Raw genomic sequence first — 22533 nt, forward strand, 5'->3', positions numbered from 1 at the left:
TGTACTTAGTCGGGGTCACGTGCAAAGAGCATACATCCCAAATATCTTGGATAATCTGTGTTCCATTGATGTGTAAATATTCCAGTGAAACTAAATAGAACAAATTTGAAACGCTAAAACATCACTTCTGCTAATGTGGGCAATGATACGATGACGATCACATATCAGACCATCACACACTGCATACATCCATGTCCTTCCTAAATCAAACACTGCTCTATGGCTCACTGTCGATCTCAGCAAAGATACTAGAGGGGAATCACAGACAAACCTGAGACTGGTGGTGAGGTGGCTGGATCTCCACATATGATGTCAGGGTCTTATCCTTCAAGAAAAGTCAAGGAAGGGAGCCAGGAGACCTGCGTGGTTAAACAGGGAGCTGCTGGGTATGCTCAAGTGGAAGAGAAGAGTTTATAGATCATGGAAGGAGGGGCTGGCCACTTGAGGACAGTATCAGGCTGTTGTCAGAGGGTGTAGGGAGGCAACTAGGAAAGCTAAGGCCTCCTTAGAATTAAACCTGGCGAGCGGGGTCAAGGACAACAGGAAGAGCTTTTTGCAATACGTAGCAGATAAAGCTAACACCAGAGGCAATGTAGGCCCACTGATGAACGAGGTGGGGGATCTTTCAAGGTCCCTTCCAATCCCTAACATTCTGTGATTCTGTGGTTATTCTGGCATACTCAAACTAACACCTTGTGAAAAATTACAGCAATGCTGCACCTATGAAACAATAACTGGTCGCTGACATACCAGCCAGAGAAGAAAGAGGGAACTCCAACAGCAGTTCTGTGCACTCTAACCTTCAAGCTCAGCAACACCATTTCTACCTGTGGAAGAATCCTTACTGGCAAGTCTTTCAGCTTACTAATGAACATGGAGATAAGATACCGGCTCTTTAAAGCTCATGAAACATGAAAAGACATCCCGTTCAGTTAAAATTTCATTTTCCTGCTTCATTGCAATGTGAGAAAACTTAATTCCAAGAAGAAACAGAGAATATGGTACCATGTGTTATTGTCACTATTTGTACTGTACGACTGCCATGGTCAATGAGGAAAGAAAATATCCTCCAGGCTGAGAAAAACCACCCTTTAACAGAAGTACCAGAGGAAATGAAGGAAATACACTTGATTTAACCCTACACATGGTTTAGCTGCTTCTCTCAACCAGGTGTGCCAAGTTTTTAGCACTGAAACAAGTGTCACACTTCAAGCGCTTTAATTTGAATTAGGTTGTTTCTAATAACCTCTTTCCTTCGATTCCAATGGGAACTTCTCACATGTTTCATTCTATACAACGATACTGTGTTTATACCAACTGCCACTTAGAAAAGACATAAACCAGGTTTATATACAGCATCTGCAAAATGTAAAGCTAAAAAAATTACATGAAACGGCTGTACAGTGTTTTAAGTTAAATGGAAGATGTTTCTGCTTCCACTTTTATCAGTGAAAATACAGATTACCTTCATTGACTTCAGTAGAATTCCTGCATCCAGTGCATAACTGGAGGTACCGTTTACACTTTCTGATCCGTAAAATGTTTCTGACCTATCTCCAAGATCCTGTGCAGGCTCTGTCAGAGCAAGGAGGTGTGTTAGTTCAGGTGTGGTGCTGTGCCAAGCCTGGACGTGGGGCTGCCCGTCACGTCTATGATTCAGCACAATCAATTCATCGCTACTCATCATCATCAAATGCATCAACGTGCTGAGACAAGAAGGCATTTCTGCCAATTTATGAGGTCTTCTAAAACGGCCTCCAAAACAGCAGGTCATTTGGACCTTAAGAACATACCTGAAAGGTTTTAAGAAAGTATATTTGAAAGCACAGCTACAATTTTTGAACTCCTATTTTCATACGAATATAACTATTTCAGTCAGAAGGGACCTACAATGATCATCTGGTCCAACTGCCTGACCACTTCAGGGCTCACCAAAAGTTAAAGTACATCATTATCCAAGTGCCTCTTAAACACCAACAGGCTTGGGGTGTCAACCACGTCTCTAAGGAGCCTGTTCCAAAAAAACCCAGCCATTTTTATTTTATCACCACCAAAAGATGATTGGACAAGTGTTGCTCAGCCTCATCACATTGCTTTTGATATTTCTGTGACAGGCTGGGTTTATTCTCAATTTCCAAGTTGTAAAGTTTCTGACCACCAAGCTATCAGTCCAGATGTATTTCTGCACACCTTTTCCCTGAGCATTTGCCCTGATAATTCCAGAGGGCCCCACTGTCCACCAAACCCCATCACCTCCTCCCACAGCAGGATCACCGGTGGATGGGAGCAGAGCCCAGGCTGCCTGTCAGCTCACACTCTCATTCCGGTATTCCTTCTGATGCTTGAAACTTTCCTTCAATGAAGGAAGGGCGTGTGTTCCAGTTTTACTTCAGGAAACACAAAATAAGCTGTCCTTTGAAGGAAAAGGATAGAAAAATAACACGGCCTTCAAAGAAAAAAAAAGAAAAAGAAAGAAAAAAAAGCCAACTTGACACTTCCTATGCTGCCACAGCTGTTCTGGGCCTTGCATTCTGTTTAAATATTTTCCAGTCTAACAGTCAAACAGTTCAAAATAACATCATGCGTATGCTGTACAACAGTTTTCAGACCTGGACTGTCTCATTTCTGCTGCAACATGAGACCTATCACCTCTACACACAAATTGAAATAAATAACCTAAAGGAAACTTTTAAGATCAATACCACGACAAATTATTCAAATGTCACCCTTTTTTTTTTTGCTAAGTCTTAGAAAGCTAATTATATCTTTTTATAACAAAATGTTCATTGTAGCACAGAGAAAATGTCGTATTTATGATCTAAGTATTTTCGGCACAAGTACACTGATACAAACTATCGTGCTATGGAATTAGTTAACAAATTTTTATTTCAAATAAAAATCTACGTACCTTGAGGGTTTAGTTTATCTTTCAAGGAACACAAAAGATTACAGGATAGCTATTAGTGATTCTAACCAACTTACCCAAATTAAAAAGCATCATGCTTTCTTCCTAAAAACCGTGCATTTCCTAATGGTGACCCTTTGTAGAAACTGTAAATCGCTCCAGCTCCTGTAGTAGTTTACTAAAAATGAATCTCAATGTTTATTGCACTAAACTAAATATTATAAGTCAGAAGTACTACGAGAGAAGGATGGGTACACAGAATCATGTTCCTCTTGGACTGCTGTGTTTTCACGGATGTTATTTTCTGAGGGTGGCAACTTCTAGAACCTCAAATGAGGTTTTTTCAGTGATGAACACTGATACAAAGGTCTGCTTAGAAATCACATTTTACGCATTTTGTTCTGTCACAGAAGCACCCTGAGGTCAGTTTAAGGTACAACAGGGTCCAAAACAACTTTTATTAAACCAGTGAGAAACAGGGTTTTAGCACTCCAAAAGTGACTTGAATACAGGTTCACATATCAGTTGAGGAAGATTATTAAGGGGCAGCAGCTAATACAACAGGAGGTCCACAGAGTGCATGCACGTGGCTTCACCAAAAACAATGCCAGAGCCGTCCCTGAGTCCGGGAGGAGCTCACACTTGCCTGAACACGGTGTGGGATTATTTTAAAGGGATACACGTACTCGTATTGAGTACGGAAAGTGTACACTCACGATTCTGCAACGGTAAATTTATAATGCACTCGCAATCCTGCAAGGAGAAATACATGTGCAAATGTGCACGAAATATTACATGTGCTTATGTGGAAGCACGGGAGGAAAATACACCCGCGATTACGCGAGGAAATAATTTATACATGTGCTCGTATTGAGCACGGAAAGTACACGTGCAAATGTGCACAGAAAGTATAAACACATGTGCAAATGTGCATGGAAAGTATAAATACACTCACAATCCTGCAAGGGTTAATTTTACTAACACACGTAGCGGCAAGGCAAGCGGAGTCGCCATCCCGAAGTGGCTCTTGGCAGCAGCATCTGGCTCGTGCTCCAAGAGATCCGCGCAAGAGGCAGAGCCTCGATGAGAATCCCATTTTTTAAAGCCTGATCAGATCTGACTGTGGCCATTCCAGAAGCTTCTCTGCACCCCCACACTGGCTGTGGGGTGCCCCTGAAGCTTCCAAACATCCCCCACACTGGCCACGGGTGCCCAGCGGCTCCCTGGCGCCTCAGCACTCCCTTCTTAATGAGCCTGGCCAGCAACCTTCAGAGTCAAACAAAAGCAGCTGTTAGCCTCAAACAGCAGAGAAAGAGGGAGATGTGTGTACTCCTTCCATACCTGGGAAGGAAGGGGGAGAGAGGGGTTTTGCATTCTGCCACACATTCCTTCCCTTTATGAAAAATGTCTGGGTCAATGTTCTTGTTGTTTAAATCAAACTATATATAGTTTTGACAGCGCCTTAGTGTTTCACTCATTTTTTCAGTCTTACCACCTGTTGTCACTATAGTCTTGCTGTTCTAAATTGTTCTAGACATAACCTCTTAATTTACTAAGCATAATCAGGTAATTGGTATTCTCCGATTCAACAAAATTTTTCCTTAGTATTGCAGCTGCTTCACAAATCCAACAATTTTAAACATCAACATTTAAAATAGCAAGAGAAGATAAAATTCAAAACCCTTTCCATATTAAAAACCATGATCTTGTCAGGAACGTCCTTTATGTTCTAAATATTTCCATTTAGTTGAAATAAACCATTCTCTTGACAAAAATGTGAAAGCAAAGCTTTTTCTAATGCAAGAGAAAACTAAGAACTTTTATGTTTTGCATTTGAAGCTCTTCTTGATTATGACGAAGGGAGTGGAGCATCTCCCTTATGAGGAAAGGCTGAGGGAGCTGGGGCTCTTGAGCTTGGAGGAGACTGAAGGGTGACCTCATTAATATTTACAGATATCTAAAGGGTGAGTGTCAGGAGGATGGAGCCAGGTTCTTCTCAGTGACAACCAATGATGGGACAAGGGGTAATGGGTTCAAACTGGAACACAAGAGGTTCCACTTAAATTTGAGAAGAAACTTCTTCTCAGTGAGGGTGACAGAGCCTGGAACAGGCTGCCCAGGGAGGTAGAATGTAGTGCTAAAATCTCAAATAAGTAACTCAAGACCTGATAACAGATCACAAGTTTCAGTCCTGTAAAGAAAAAATTCTTTACTTAAAAGAAAGGCTCTCGAAACTCATAGATGATTTATGTCACCCTTGGGCATTTCTCTCTTAGTCTCAAAACAAAAAAGATATTGTTAACAAGATCTTCTGATCAAAGAGCGTCACTAGGAAACAGAATACAAATTTTTCTTTTTTTTTTTTTGTTTGAAAAGGTAAAGCATCAGTGTCCTCTGGGAAACAAGAAAAATAATCACAGATAGAATTGTGAAAGAAAGATTCAAAGACAAAGCACGTTGAAAATTCAGCTCTGTTACTGGCTATGCTGCCAGGCTCCTCTGCAGACGGACACACTGGAAGCAGCCAGAGCCTGCTCCGCTGCAGAGTGCTGGAAGCTCTCTCAAGGTCACAATTACAGTATCTGGCCTGTGTGTAGCAAGATCAAACTATATTCAAGTTTCTAGTACAGAATAGGTAACTGAAGTTAATAGGAGGAGAGAAATGGAGAGGGGGGCAAGGTGATGGAAATAAAAGTACCCCATGGAAGACCCTTGGGCAGGACCCAAAAGTTGCAGATAGGACTGCAAGGACCTGTAGAAAAACCTACAAGCCTTGGAATAGTGAGCAAAGAAATTACTTGTCTTTGCTTCCTTCATACTTTATGCAGGAAAAAACAACAAAACACACCAAACAAAACACATCACCACAAAACAAAACAGATTTTGTGTGGCTAAAGAAACTTGACTGTAACAAGAAATATCTGCTGCTTTCATCAGCTTATCCCATAACAGAAACAACTCACAAGACCCCAAAGTCTGCCCGTGTACTCAAAGGAGGTGATGTTGTGTGTAAGGCTAACACCTTTCAACATGTTCCAACACATCTAGTAACTCTCAGTTGACTCTAATTCACGTGAAGTTATCTTAAAGAAAAACAAAAGTAACACGATAAACCAATTTATTTTATACATGTCTACATCTACAGACTAAAACGTGGATTTGGTTTGAATTTAATCTACATAGTTTTATTGATGAGCTTCCTAAATCACCTAACGTCAACTAGACAACTGTAAATTAATTTTAATACATTTTCTCACTCTCTGCTGAGCGGTAGAGGCTATTAGAATATACCATAAAAATCCCCTTTACAGATTTCATATGATACATGGAACATGAAGAAAATGTCAATCTTTCATCAAAAATGAATTCCTTGCCATTAACACTTGCCTTTTTGTCTGAAAGTTGATGATTCACAGAAAGTAGAAACAACAGCTGAGTAAGAAAAACAGTCAAACAGTTTTGTCTTTTCATCAATATTGCCTCTCAGTGGAATCAGCTTCAAGCTTCAGATTTAGCCCAGTATCCACCACATTTCTAACAAGAGGAATTGAGACACTGGTCTGATGGAAAGGGTCGCGGTAGCAGCTTATGTAGAGAACCCAGGGGATGCACTTGCACGGAATATATATTTGGCATATACCAAAACAAATCCAACCAAACATAAAGCTTGTTCACAGTTACGCCTCATTTCATATTTGAATATAGACCACATGTTTGAGGATTAAGCTGGTGAACCCAATCTGTCTCTTCCAGGAAACGGTAATGTAACAATTGGGCTATAGAACTGTCAATTATTTCATACAGAGCAGCTGTGCACGAAGCATAGTGCGCTCCAAAACACAGAGCCTTCCTAAAAGAAGATGATCTTCTGGAACTTAAATTCAAAACACAGCCATGTGTCATCGAGCCAGTAGTCTTTCACAGGAGAAATAAAACCTGCACGTATTAACACTGCACCAAGGACACACACTACATTTCGGAGTTCTCGCAGGCTGAGGTGCACTTCAAAAATGCCTTTTTATTTCACACTTCTTTTATTAGGACTTCCTTTTTTATTATTTTGTATAGCAAAGAAACTAAAAGAAAAAAAGGGAAAATGCACTTGTACTTCTTCATCTACTTTACTGACGCCTAAATTACGTTTCATCAGACAGCAAGCAGACCTCTATGGAGAAAACAGCCTGCCAAATCCTAGAATTACAGGTTAAAAAACAGACACGAGCCAAATGAGCAGCACAGGATCCATAAATCTCAGGCAATGCTAAATTGAACTGAAGCTTATTTTTCCTTTTGATCTCGCTCAGCAGATTAACCAGGCTTTTCCAGCGATCAGTATCTAATACTTTGAAAAAAGGCACACAGAAAAGCTGACAGTTTTTATATTTCATTTCCAATACTTATGGTTTTTTCCAACTCTTTTCAAGAGCTGATACTTGCACGTGACTTCAGAGGTATACAGAAAAGATGGATAGTAAATCCTCATGGGGAAACAGGCCCCAATTGCTGCTTGTCTTGCACTTCTAAGAAAGTAAATGCTAATGTTATGAGTTATGTTAATAAGTCACGTTTAACCATGTACGTTTTGTAAAAAGCCTCCAGGCAATAACAGCTGAATCAAAAGCCACAATCTTGTTTATGTGGGTATCTCCTTTTCCTTTAGAAGACGAACTTATAGATAAAGTAAATAAGGTTGGTAAATGAACTATAGAAATAAGTTCAGTGAAGTCTCCACTAGAAATCAGAATGAAGCAAAAGCAATAACTGCCAGTACAATTCACAACAGTCTTAAAGAAAACATGACTCACAATGTAACTAAAAAATGCCTCTTTTAAACAACTGAAAGCTTCTAATTTTTGTATGCACATTGATTTTCATTATTTGCAGAGTTTCCCTGTAAAAACTTGCTTTATATGACTGTATTACAGGAGTAGGGTACAGTTGAGTTGGGCAGGGAAAAATGTAGTGAAATATAACAAGGGCAAGTGTAGAGTCTTGCATTTGGGTAGGAACAACCCCAGGTTCCAGTATAAGTTGGGGAGTGACCTATTAGAGAGCAGTGTAGGGGAAAGGGACCTGGGGGTCCTGGGGACAGCAGGATGAGCATGAGCCAGCACTGGGCCCTTGTGGTCAGGAAGGCCAATGGTGCCAGGGGTGGATTAGAAGGGGGTGGTTAGTAGGCCAAAGAGGTTCTCCTGCCCCTCTACTCTGCCCTGGAATATTGTGTCCAGTTGTGGCCCCTCAGTTCCAGAAGGACAGGGAACTGCTGGAGAGAGTCCAGCACAGGGCAACAAAGATGCTGAAGGGAGTGGAGCATCTCCCGTGTGAGGAAAGGCTGAGGGAGCTGGGGCTCTGGAGCTGGAGAAGAGGAGACTGAGGGGTGACCTCATTAATGTTTACAGATATCTAAAGGGTGAGTGTCAGGAGGATGGAGCCAGGCTCTTCTCAGTGACAACCAGTGACAGGACAAGGGGTAATGGGTTCAAACTGGAGCACAAGAGGTTCCACTTAAATTTGAGAAGAAACTTCTTCAGGGTGAGGGTACCAGAGTCTGGCCCAGGCTGCCCAGGGAGGTTGTGGAGTCTCCTTCTCTGCAGACATTCAAACCCGCCTGGACACCTTCCTGTGGAACCTCAGCTGGGTGTTCCTGCTCCATGGGGGGATTGCACTGGATGAGCTTTCGAGGTCCCTTCCAATCCCTAACATTCTGGGATTCTGTGAGTTCCTTCAATCTTTTAAAATATTGCAGAAGAAAAGTCTCCTGCAGTAGAGGATTCCATTTTGTCCTTCAGATCACCCAACTGACTTACAAAACCAAACATGCATAAGGTTCCATAATCTTACACATAACATAACCTTATTCTGCAGATATAACCCTGTGAGATAACAAACATGCAAGAGGAAAACAGACACTTTTTTAAAGTGTCAGTCTAAACATGAAGATGTACGTGACTTTGTGTAAGAATACACCTGCAGGAGCAAGACACGGTTGTTGAAATTCTGTTCCAAGCTGACACCACAAAGACTTTTAAGTCTAAAGATCTGGTGTCCATGAGTAAATATTTTCACTTACAAGCAGTACTGGTGCCTGTCAGACCGGTGCTTATTTTTATATTTTATAATAAATGCTTCAGGAATCCACTGATGACAGAAAAAGGAGATCAAATCTTCCTGGTAAAAGCACGTACCTCAAGCACCAAAATTATACTTTCCATTTGCAGCATTTGTATTCACCTCCATGTATTCTCAATCCTACGACGAAAGTCTGCGATATAAGAATATGGCCTGAAAAGAGCCTTAGAATCCTTTAATGGAGTATCACTTCAGGAAATGAGGTAAACATCTTACTTCTATTATGAAACACTGACATGACTGGTTGCAATGCAGTTCCAGGCAGGTCAGAATATGCCTGCTGTTGGTAATCAATACAGAGTATGGATTGCGGGCTGTAGCCTTTGGCAGCTCCCCTGTGTCACACTGCGCAAGCATGAGCTGAGAACTCGGAACATAATTCAGTATTGAGACAGGAAAAGAGATTAGAAATGAAAATCTTGTTCAAAGTTGATACTTATGCCAGACCCACCAAGTTGCTTAGAGAAAGCTTTATGCAGAGAATTAAAGCTGCTTTGTCAGGCAGCTTTAGAAATATTTTGAGCTGTGGGAATTTCTCCCCAGTTCTCGGTTCTCCTCTCCCTTTTTTTAAGTAGGAACTTTTATGAACCAGTATTCAACTCAAAACTTCAGAAAGCATACAGAGCCATTGGGTCATCTGCATTACAATGCCCGATTCATCACGTATTTATATCGTAAATTATGTTTCCCTATAAGAAAAATAATTTCCTGTCAAAATGAAAATGCTCCATTTTGACAGCTAATTTGTATGGCTGACCAAAAAACAGACCCCAGCCAAAAGCCTCATTAAGTTAATTTCATCTAATGCATACCCATATGGAGGCAGAGAGGACAATTATAGATGCATAATTTTATTATCTGGATCAGAAGATTATTTTTGAATATGGGAAGAATGTACGAATACAAGTCACATTTGTTATATCTGTGAATGTCAATAGATCAGTGCCATCAAATTTCATTCAGTAACTATGGAATTTTCAAAGATGCCCTTTTTTATGTGATTCTACACTTGAATCATACTACAAAGTATCTGATTTCTACCACATTCATGTGTACATTTAATCGCCTTCTTCCTCCCCCCAGTTACCTCTTTTCCGCCCACCCTTGGTGAGTCCTTGGCTTGAAACTTCAGTATCTGGTAAGCCAGGCTACCTTGTTCCTGAGAAGAAAGACCCGGTTTATAACCTTCTGGCTTTCAAAAGTGCCACTAATCAAAGAAACAAGAAGGAAGGCTCAACCAACCAACCAAAATAAAGGCAAGGAAAAAAAAGCAGAGCATTTTTAGAAAAATAAGGAAAGCCCATAAGCAATTAGAGAGCTAAGACTCTACTCAGCAAAGTCTGCAAAAGCTCTACTGAGAAACCTCTCAGCTGAGAACGATTTAAGGTAAGGAACCATTTTATCCACTTGTCCTACTATTGGCACTTGCATCTTCACAGGTAACTGCTTTTAGCAGGTATTTTTCAGACCTCTACGCTGTGCACAGCTTCGAAAATGTGCCTGTGGACACTGCTCCCAGAGATCCTTGCCTTCCCTCAGAATGATGGACAGCAGACACCACACTGAGGTTTTACTTCTAATAAGCAGGCTGAAACATTAGGAGGCTACTTACAGCAATCTCTTTTCTAAGGTGAGATATTTATATTCTAGATTCACCTTCTAATGGCATCTATTTTACTGTTTTCATTGGAGAAACTGCATCAAAGACAAGTCTCCCCTGAAGAAGCCAATAGGAGAAGTTAAGCCATTTCAAAACTGGGATCTTGTTTGTACCTTCTCTTCATTAGCAGAAACTCTCCAGTTATGCACAGGCTCTACTATCAGCAGGTGCTGCCGATATTTTGAGGCATTTTCAAACATATTTGTTTCTTTATATCACACTAGAAAAGACTACACATCAGTTTGGGTGTTTGCCATCCTTCTTGTTTCAAAGTAACATAAATGAAGAATGTTCACAAAGACATTTCCCCTCCATAAGTCAACTAGTAAGTCTGGACAGAAATCCACAATGAACACAAAGCACAGTATTAGAGCAGAAAACCAGCATTTAATCTGAACACCTCTCCTAGCCCAAAGTGACTAATAAGTATCGCTTTAAAACTTAAACTATTCCATATTAATACATCTGGATTGATACACCTGTATTAACATTTTAATACAGAGCACGTAAAAAAAAGAAGTCATTGAGTAACTGCTAGAACAAGGATAAATATAACTAGTTTGCTACTTTTTTTTGAGAATATTTTCCAATTTCTACGGGTTTTGACTTTGGTCTTAGATGTAAATAATAGAGCTTCAGAATACCAGCGCTTCCAAATAGCTTGAAAATATAAGTGCCACTGATAGACTTCATTCAATGAAAATGACATGAACTGTCAACAAACCAAATACTATGAATGAATTCTAATTCCTTTTCTTCATTAAACTCTCCTAATCACACAATTACTGCTTGTTAGGACAAGTTCCCTATGCGGTCCTTCTGTCAACAACAAATAATCAGCTTCACCCACCTGAAAATTCAGACAAACTATTTGAAATAATAATGGGGTGCCTGCATAAGTCCACTCTTTGTCTTCATTCAAAGCACATTCAAGCAAACAAAATCCATAGAGCAGATTCAAGGAGACTGAACGGTGCACTCACCTGCTCCATTACGTTCCTAAGATGCAGCTATTTTGGGTTTGTCTCAGCAGCAATACAAACCATTACCAGCTGATAACATGATCCATTTTCATCTGACAACCTTTTAAACTTGTCACAGAAATGTCTGCACTACTGCATCCAGTTTAACCAGCAGAAAGAGACATGATCCCCTGGTCACAAGCCTGGGAGAGCCCAGATGACCCTCAGATACAACACCAAAGTCATTTCCTTCCCTTGACCACCGATGGCAGTTTAGCACATGTTCAGATGAGTAAGTGCTTTAACCTGGGATTCACATACAGCGAATCCTCAAGTGTCCCACCAGGAGCCACACGTTTTGCTTTAATCCACCCTTAATTTTCTCTATAATTACCAAAAGAGGTAACCCTGAAAAACGAGGAAGGATTCTGTCCAATCTCTCTGCCACAGTTTACTGGAAGGAAAGCAGATTTGGCCCCAGTCTCTTACCCAATACAAAATGGAAGAAGTCAGCTGAAATTAAAAATTTCATGCACCGGACAAAGTAATCCGTTCTCAAGAAGTTATTAGTGTTTTAAATACAGGATTACTGAGAGAGGCATGGCAAGCTGTGATGATATTAAAATAATCCTATGAATCCAGTAGGCAAGAGCTTTGCTGGAAGTCTTATGTAAGGACAAATTCTGCAGATTAAAGAATATAAACAATTAACTGTCAAAAATACTTCTAAGGGTATTTACGAGATGAATTCTTATTTTAAAATCCATACAGAACTTTCCTGTACTGCCCAATGAAAGCCAATACAGCCATTTGTTCTAACAGCCCAGTTGAGCCTCAGCACATGAACAACCACAAGGCTGAATAGACCCCAAAGGAAGAGGTGTCCTCCTGCTTTTGGGAATGAGACACAAGACGGACATTAGAATCCCCAGTGGCCAGATCGTTAAGAGCTGGCTTTGGATTCTACACAGCTACAATCACAGAGGCAACAGCTGGAACATGCAAAATTGAGGAGAAATAAATGTACTGGAACAACCCAAAGTTGCCCTGCGCTGGACTCTCTCCAGCAGTTCCCTGTCCTTCTGGAACTGAGGAGGCCCAGAACTGGACACAATATTCCAGGTGTGGTCTCCCCAGGGCAGAGTAGAGGGGCAGGAGAACCTCTCTGACCTACTGACCACCCCCTTCTAACCCACCCCAGGTACCATTGGCCTTCCTGGCCACAAGGGCCCAGTGCTGGCTCATGGTCACCCTGCTGTCCACCAGGACCCCCAGGTCCCTTTCCCCTACGTTGCTCTCTAATAGGTCATTCCCCAACTTATACTGGAACCTGGGGTTGTTACTACCCAGATCCTATGACCTCTAGTACATAAATTGCATGCTATTCTATCCAAATGAGAACATTATAAATACTTATTTTCATAGTACTACTGATAAACCCACTGGTTTTGCATATCTTTGTTGTGTAAATCAAATGATGCGTATGTATGTATATATGTACACGCAAAGACCTGAAAAATACCCAGCGCTTGCTGGTGCAAAATTGCATCTGCTGCAGCCAGATTTGTTTTGAATCTTAACTCTGGGCTCAGTACTACCCTGGGGTGCAAGCAGAAATACAATTTGCTTTTGATTTTTGAAGAGGTCTAAGAAAGAAAAGCTCTAGGAAACTTAGTTGTGCACCTCTAACTCTTGTTAGAGCCTTTGAAGCCTACAGCAACATTTAATTGATTGATACATTTCCCTCCAGCTCAGTAATTCAGAGGTTAAAGGGGAGAGACTGGAGGGAGGAGAGAGGCTTCAGCAACTTCTTGTCAGTATTCAGTTGTAAATAAAGGTTTAAGCCACTCAAAATTCTGTCTTTTGTGTGGATTTCATAAAGTCTTCACAGATATCAATTAGTAGTATTCAAGGCCTACAGGTGTCTCAAATTCCTTAAATGCCCTGGTGATTTTAAAGTACTTCTAAACGTATGCTTCTATAATCACCGTTATGCTTTCTAAACAAGTAAATTAAAATTCCATAGACTAGGAAGGCAAGGATTGTTTCAGTTCATTAGAGTTCAATGCTCAGCTTCCATTTTCTGAAAATCCATTTTGTTGGCTAAGACTAAGTTTATATTACATGAAATACTTCTCTTCATTTTTTCCAAACACTTACCTCAAATTAGCTCTACAAGCTCCCCTGGACACTCCTCAAAAGCAGGCACTTTTGTTTTTAATCAAGGGATACTAGTCTAATGGATAGCACGTTGAACATATAAATGTTCTTCACTCCCTAGCAAAACTAGAGTTGAATTACAATTTATTTTCTTAAGGCAGAAATAACAGTAATTGCTAGAATTTCCAGATGTAACTAGTGATTCCCTAAAAAATATCAGATCTCCTATGCCAAATAAGCATGAGGGTTAGGAACCAGTAGGAAATAAAGAGATTAATGTTAACAAAATATATTTGGATAGATGCCTTCCTGTGTAACCTCATCTGGGTGTTCCTGCTCCGGCAGGGGCATTGCACTGGATGAGCTTTCGAGGTCCCTTCCAATCCCTGACATTCTGTGATCCTGCGACCTGCAAATAAACCAATGAAATTACTACACATGATAATCTAGCAAAATTCAGTACACGGAGATGATCAATGTATGTTCTGCAAGAAAATACACACTTCTCTGCATCAGCAGCAATCTTTGCTAGCAACTAATAAAGATACCTGTCCTTTCAGAGGTGTTTTCTTCATGCTTGCTGGTTAAAGATTGTCAGAACCAGAAACAAACCCCACAGGAATATTTCTGAGTTACAGCTAACACCAAGCCAGGATCAGCTCAAACTGAAAAAGGGAAGGGGGGAAGTGAAAACATTTGTCTGTCTGGATAATCCCTTTGAAGTTGTTCAATAGACAAATGTCATGTAGCTTTTGTTCACAGTGCAAGAATATTTTAAACTCAACTGAATTTGCCCCAGCTACATCTGAAAAAGGGCTGATACCAACACATACTGTTGTTCAAACACTTTATTAAATGACCAGCTACCTAATATGTCTCAGTTGTGAAAAAGCCTTAAATTGTCCTGTTGCTATGAACTGCAAGCAGATATTTGCCCTGATCATGAAGATTCGGTGTATATATTGTACTGCTTCTCCTGTTTTATGAAAAGGATGCTCAGATCTTCCTGGAACACCCTTATAGACATGGGATTATGAAAGTGAAGCAAGAGAAATCCAGCTGGCATTGCAGAAAAAACTCTTATCTAAGCAGAGGCTCAACTAAGATTTTTGTAACATAACAGGCTTTGGCCACCTACAAAAATATCTATGATGTTTAAAAAAAGATATTAAAACCCATTATCGCTTACTGTCTGTACAAGACTAAGTATACAAGACCTATTCCCCTGTCTTCTTCTGAAACATATATACAATTGCTGGTAATTTTTTCTCTGGTACTTTACTGTATAAACAGCCTGTTAAAAAAATCACCATCACTGGCAATGCTCCTCCCCAGTTAAATCCCTCTTTCGGCTTTGCCAGACTGTCTTTTTCTGTTTAAATAGGAAGCTGAGACGTACAGGTTTTCTTTATTCTTCCTTTTTTTTAATAAGGATGCTATCTTGGTTTAAATGTTTGTGGGTTTATGTTTTTGGGTTTTTTTTAAATACAACTTCTAAGTCTCCGTCTGAAAATACTTCAAATATTGAGATTACCCTTCACCCCGCTGCACCACTCACACATCAGCAACACAACGCTAAAAGCAGAATTTTCCATAAGTCATATAAGTCCATCAACCAAACAGTCAATTTTCTTCATCATTTTTCCTTTAAAATAATGTGCATAGACAATACTTCGTATAAACCACAATGATTGAGTATAATTATAAGAACAAACTTGTTTTACTATATTTCTTGATGTACATCTCGGTCAAGTGCAAGCTCTTCTGAAAACCATGTTAGAGGGCAAGAATGACCGGCCTGGTGACATTAGAAAGACAACGTATTAAGGCAATGAAGGGGTGCTAAGACAGTTGGATTAGACATCAAGACAAAGGCGAGTGAAATTCGGATAAGTAACTAACTTCTGCCAGATTGTTTCCACTCTCCCTTTTGACTCGAAGTGCCGCACCGGGAGTTCAGCTGCATGGATCCACAGCCAAAGGGGAAGAGGTCACCCCACATTCCCCATGGCCACCATCCCTCCAACACACAGCCCCTCCCTTGCACCAGTTTTCAAATACATGATGAATTTCCTCAGCTGGCAAAAAGGACACCACCAAATAAGAAAAAAAGGAAGTGAGGAGGGAAGGAGCTTGGCTGATCTGTTGGGTGCCAGTGAGCCAGGAGATCAGCTCTGCTGCATTATGTAACTGCACCACGAACACCAAGCTCTGCAGGCCTGGCCGAGCTGACCCAAGTGCACACCAGTGTGGTTACAGAGAGGCTCTGCTGCTCTTTGCCTCCTGGCCACACATTCCTCACTACTTCCCTTGCTGTTTGTCTGAACCCTTGGCAAGTCAATTCAGCCTGCTAACCAAGAAGAAAAACTCTCTCTTTATTTCCTACCTGACTAGTAAGTTAAACTGGCTCACTCAGGAGCAGACAAGCACCAGCAATGGCTCGAGAGAGGGTGTTAGGCAGCCCTGCTGGCAGTCGGGATTTTTGGGTGACAATGAGTTCTTAGACAAGCTCAGCAGCTCTTAAGGAACCTTATACTGCAACCCTGATCGCAATGGAAGTGAACAACTGCCTGGCTTCTGCCTCCTCCCTCCATTGTGCCAGCACAGGTGCTCCTCCACACCTGGATGAAGTAGTTCAGTATACTAAACAAACAGGATAACTTCTGTCTATTCTTTGTAAAGAGCTGAATTGGCTCATTAAGAAACCAGTTAAACCCTTGAACCAGCAAGGAAATGGGTGAGATCATGAGGAAAGGAGAGAGAGGGTAAGACAATTACAATTCTGAATCTATGTTCCTATTTCCAAGACTAAATACATTCCGTGTAAGCTAAGTGCACAGTAAAGGTCGAATCTATATAGAACCTAAATTTACCAATGGGTAGAGGAACAGCCCACATCTCTCGACTCGCTGTAACTCAAATAATTAGAAAAATAGACTTGAAAAAGTAGCAGCTGAATAGGATAAAAATCAACAATTGAAGGCTATGAGATGAGAATAATGGGTTTTAAATGAAAACAATGCATTTTAAGAAAGTTTACGCCAGACATAGGGGGTTTGGCAATGAGCTGAAGACATATTCTGTTTTTTTCCCAATTACACAAACAAGTATTTTACTTCAACACCACAAGCATTGTTCTTTTTCCTTGGAGCCCAAAGTAGCAAAATAACAGCTACTTTATAATGTAAGAAACAAAACCAGCTAAGTTCATTCACTTCTGTGCAAAGTTAAAGTCACACAGTTGTAAACTCTTTCGTCCTCCCTAAAGGAGTTACTGAGCCATTTTTGAACCACTAGTATTTATTTTCTGATGGACAGCAAGGAACAGGTCATTGTCAAACAAAATTCTTGCACACACACTTCATGATGCACTGTCTGCTGTAGGGTAACTGGTGTGATGTCAATACCAGAAATAAATCCTTAATCTGTTTCATAATTAGTAATGTGGCCAAAAAGGGGCCAACATTTACTATTGATAACCATGTTCATATACTGGTTTTTTTACTCTTTTTTTCTGAGGTTCTAGTAGAATAAGGCTGATTGTTCACTCTACCAAAATAACCAGACCCTGAAAAAGAACCACTTCCCTCTGGTGCTCAAATTCACCACATCTTTAGATTTCAGTTTATGCAGCTGACAGAACTAAGAACATTACTGTACGAAAAATGCTGACAAAAGTACTAAACCATAGAGCAGCTGATCTTATGTGCGTGCATAATAATGAACTCCCTGATGCAGTTTTCAACTTGGAAAACCCTACGTGTCTTCTATTTTAGATTCCTTTCAACAGTTAACAACTAAAGGCCTTATTCATGAGGTAAATTTATCTTGGGAAATGCCCTGAAAGCACAGCCTGTACTCTTCCTATGTACAGTAGCTTACTATTTTCTGAAGATTTATCACATACATTTCTCAGTAAGAGATTACATTTCACTATTTCCAAAACCAGTATTATAAATACTATACAGCACTTGTACTAAAAAGGATTTTTTTCATGATCCTTCTCTTCCAAACAGGCTTACCTGGTTATGTAAATTTTGTAATTAAGGAATTTAAGCCCAACCATTTTATCCTTGGTTTTTATTGTCTTCTGTTTATTTATGGTTCCAGCAGCAGCTGAAGGAAGCATTTGGAAAGATCTCACAAGGAAAAATTCTTGTTGGCTTTTCCCACTAGAAGTGTCCAGCCAGATTCTGTACAATCACACAATAGCTAGTGAATTATAGAGTGAGCTTTTTAATTTATTGCAAGTTGGTTTTTTGATTTTTTTTTCTTTTTGGCAATGTGGATCACCAATCTGAGAACCACGTCCAAGGTCTAGATGGCACTGGATTCTGGTTTCAGTTCATTCTTTACTTTGGCCGCGATGTGAAATATAAATCAACCATACAATGGAATGTAGTTGATGTCTGCTAACACTTCTTTTACACTGAAATGTAGGGATCTGACATAAGAAAGACAAAGAACAAGAATATAAAGATGGATGGTTAGTATTTATATAACTATTAAATTGTAAGCGCTATTCTTCTCTTGTGTTGCTAAAGGGTATGATTCCATCTCCCAAGAGCATCATCCCCCACTCAACTGAGCTAAGGAACTGGAGAAGCTGAAAAAAAAAAAAAACATTATATTTTAAGAGATTATTCATTTAGGTTATATTTTTATTATGATCTGCTTAAAAGAATTTAGCTCCAGATGACAAACAACTTGATCAAATACTTGCAGGTAAGGATACAAATTTCCTTTTGGCAGAAAAAGGGTTTAAACCTAAATGTCCTATTCCAGGGTACTTTCTAAAGGAATAGAAATATAAGTAAACTTTACTCATAGTAGTTGAGAGATGTCTCAAATTTTACTCATGTAATAAGAAACCTGGAACTCTCTGAACATGGGAAAGCCCATTTACTTTCTGATCCCCAAAACCCAAAGATGCTGATTCAGAGATCTAACGGAAAAAAAACAGATGCACAAGGACAGGTTTCAAGCCAAGTACACGTGTGTAACAGAACTGTTATCCATCAGCATCAGCAAGACTATTATAAAACAGATACAGAATCCCAGAATGTCAGGGGTTGGAAGGGACCTGGAAAGCTCATCCAGCGCAATCCCCCCATGGAGCAGGAACACCCAGCTGAGGTTCCACAGGAAGGTGTCCAGGTGGCTTTGAATGTCTGCAGAGGAGGAGACTCCACAACCTCCCTGGGCAGCCTGAGCCAGGCTCTGACACCCTCACTGAGAAGAAGTTTCTTCTCAAATTTAAGTGGAACCTCTTGTGTTCCAGTTTGAACCCATTACCCCTTGTCCTATCATTGGTTGTCACTGAGAAGAGCCTGGCTCCATCCTCCTGACACTCACCCTTTAGATATCTGTAAACACTAATGAGGTCACCCCTCAGTCTCCTCTTCTCCAAGCTAAAGAGACCTTCTTGCCCTTTCTGAAGACTGGAGTGACATTTGCTTTCCTCCAATCCTCAGGCACCTCTCCCGTTTCCCAGCACTTGGCAAAGATGATGGAGAGCGGTCCAGCAATGACCTCAGCCAGCTCCCATTCCTGCCATCCCTCTCCCATTCCTGCCATCCAGCAGTCTCACTGTCCCAAACCATTCTACTAAACTGTGATATGCTCCGAGGGATTCACAGCAAGCAGCTAAGAACACTCTGTGTGTCTGCAGAGAGCACTTTTGTGTTTGACTTGAAACAATCCGCTGAGTTCGGCAAAAAGATTGCTGGACCTTGCAACTGCGTTAAAAAGCTGTCAGGGTGAGAGGGAAAGCCATTCATGTTTGATGAGAAAGACAGAAGTATTTAGGTTTAAACTATTCTTTTCTGATCGAAAACTATTCAAGCCTAAGGAAAAAGAGGCATTTGGTTTTCTAACTGTATTCCAAATGATGCCTTTATTGATGGAGCAGACGATTCTGACTGGGAGGCTGGTTGATGCAGAGGAAAAGTGGGGATGCAAAGGGGATACAAAGGAATCATCTTCTAGAGGAGGGAAAAAAACAGGCAAAATGGCCTGCAAACGTTAGAGGCAGCAGCAGAGGCCTGCACATCAAGAAAATGAAGGGGACTGAACAGCAGCAGGCTATCTAAGGACTGAACGTGCCAGTGGCGCTGTACACGCACAAGCAGCGCGTATTACTGCAGTTGTTTATGTTGGTAGGTGTGAAGGTCAGCTACTTATGGGCACTTAATGTCAAGTGACATTAACAGGGACAAAACAGAATCCTACTTTAAAATTGACACTTTGTTTTTACTGACTTCTAATGAGACATAATCTGAAGGACTTAAAGAGGGGCTGCCAGCTGAAAGAGCAATTTATTAATCTAAGGATGACTGGCTAAACAAATGCAATTAGGAGTGGAGAGAAAGGGTTAAAACTATCTGTTTTGTGCTAAAACAAACAAACAGATTCTTTCTTCAATTTGGCCTTAAAGGTTCTCACTTCTTCCATAACAGAATACAGATGATTCACAGCTGTTTGGCATCTGTTGCACTTCTACCTAGTGAGCGCATTCCCTTTGTCATTAGATATCTCCAAACACGAACTGGCGGCACTCGCATCCCGTTCTCTGGGGTAGTAGCATCCCATATGTTACTGAACGTTCCTTATACATTTCTGAGTATGGAAATCAAGAACCAGTGATCTACACACAGTAATATGAAAGCAGTATCTGCTTACCTATGCCTAAGAAGATATTTTTTCACTTACTACAGCTATTTAATGTGTGAAAGGATCTAAAAGCAGCACCCTTCAAAGCAACGTAAGTCTTATTACATACATTGTTAGCAATAAAAACAACTTCTTGCAGTTAGAAAGGCGGAAAAACGTCAGTTCCTCAGATTTATGATCAGAGAAGTCTCATGTTTACTGGATGATTCAGAAAATGTTGTTGGTTACTTAGCTGCAGTATTTTGCAAATGCAAGATGAGCCAAAATTCTGGTTATTTTGTTTCGAAAAGCAGAAGCTTTTCACCATATGAAACCAATTTTGTGTATGCCACTGATTCAAAATTAAAAAAAAAATGTTTATCTATTACTGCTGGCATCAAATTATTATATAGTATCACATGGGTGAAATATCTCCATTGAAACAGCTGTGTAAAGTACTGCCCCTGGCTTGCTTTCTTCCTCTTTGATAAACCTCCAGTCTGCTTGGAAATTCCTATTTTTTCCAGACCTCAGCTTGGTAGGCTTATTTGGCAATCTGTCATTTTCACAGGCACATACTCTCTCAGTTTCTAGCAGCTGTGGACATTCCAATTTCCATTAAAATCTACACATGTCCACTTAAAAGATCACAGAATCCCAGAATCACAGGGATTGGAAGGGACCTCAAAAGCTCATCCAGTCCAATCCCCCCATGGAGCAGGAACACCCAGCTGAGGTTCCACAGGAAGGTGTCCAGGCGGGTTTGAATGTCTGCAGAGAAGGAGACTCCACAACCTCCCTGGGCAGCCTGGGCCAGGCTCTGCCACCCTCACCAGGAAGAAGTTTCTTCTCAAATTTAAGTGGAACCTTTTGTGTTCCAGTTTGAACCCATTACCCCTTGTCCTATCACTGGTTGTCACTGAGAAGAGCCTGGCTCCATCCTCCTGACACTCACCCTTTAGATATCTGTAAACATTAATGAGGTCACCCCTCAGTCTCCTCTTCTCCAGCTCCAGAGCCCCAGCTCCCTCAGCCTTTCCTCACACGGGAGATGCTCCACTCCCTTCAGCATCTTTGTTGCCCTGCGCTGGACTCTCTCCAGCAGTTCGCTGTCCTGGAACTGAGGGGCCAGAAGTGGACACAATATTCCAGGTGTGGTCTCACCAGGGCAGAGTAGAGGGGCAGGAGAACCTCTCTGACCTACTGACCACCCCCCTCCTAATCCACCCCAGGTACCATTGGCCTTTCTGGCTACAATGGCCCAGTGCTGGCTCATGGTCATCCTGCTGTCCGCAGGACCCCAGGTCCCTTTCCCCTATGCTGCTCTCTAACAGATCATTCCTCAACTTAGACTGGAACCTGGGGTTGTTCCTACCCAGATTCAAGACTCTACACTTGCCCTTGTTATATTTCATTAAATTTTTCCTAACCCAACTCTCCAGCCTGTCCAGGTCTCTGGACGGCAGCACAGCTTCCAGTGTCAGCCACTCCTCCCAGATTCAGAAGCTTCAAACCTGCTAAAGCAGGAAAAATGTCACTGGCATAATTCCCTGGTAAAGTATATCAAAATCAGACAGGCATAATGAAAATACATTTTAGTAGAAAATTACGGAACCTGAATAAGGGACTGTTTTTGCACAAGGTAGATAGGCTGCTTTCCTTTACCAGTTGCTCACTCATAATTACGCATAGTCAGTGAAGCAGATGTTAAGTTTCCATACGCCCAATGTACAAACAACATCTTTTTGCTTTGAAAAGAGGTTTGACACAAGTCACAAGAGCACATGTAGGTGCCATGGCGCTGCACGGCCCTGCCGTTTGCACAGCAGATGCATTGGCCTCTTTCATACTAAAAATTTATATATATTAGCATTACTTATGTTTTATTCCTAAGAAATTAGCACAAGCCCTGCCACAGCAACAGCAGTTTGCCTTTAAGACTCCAGCTAGGTTATCGTTTTCATTCAAGAGAAAGTTGAATTGTGTTCTATGTCTAGCTGCTTGCACCTGGTATCCTACTATAAAAGGGGACTCGAGATTTCACCTATCCTTAATACAGAACTTGA

General features: G+C 40.9%; 1 protein-coding gene across 6 annotated transcripts in view; it reads right to left on the minus strand.

The window, feature by feature from the left end:
• The window catches only part of B3GNTL1 (UDP-GlcNAc:betaGal beta-1,3-N-acetylglucosaminyltransferase like 1), a 95633-nt gene that overhangs the window by 36023 nt on the left and 37077 nt on the right, over positions 1-22533 (minus strand). Inside the window, exon 7 of one of the 6 annotated variants that reach the window (XM_065852228.2) lies at positions 10122-10193. The exons of the other annotated variants lie outside the window; for them this stretch is intronic. Coding sequence (XP_065708300.1) covers positions 10122-10193 — 72 coding nt within the window. The remainder of the gene's footprint in view (positions 1-10121; positions 10194-22533) is intronic. 6 annotated transcript variants of the gene reach the window in all.

This window comes from Patagioenas fasciata, chromosome 18 (assembly GCF_037038585.1).
Source record: "Patagioenas fasciata isolate bPatFas1 chromosome 18, bPatFas1.hap1, whole genome shotgun sequence".
NCBI lineage: Eukaryota > Metazoa > Chordata > Aves > Columbiformes > Columbidae > Patagioenas > Patagioenas fasciata.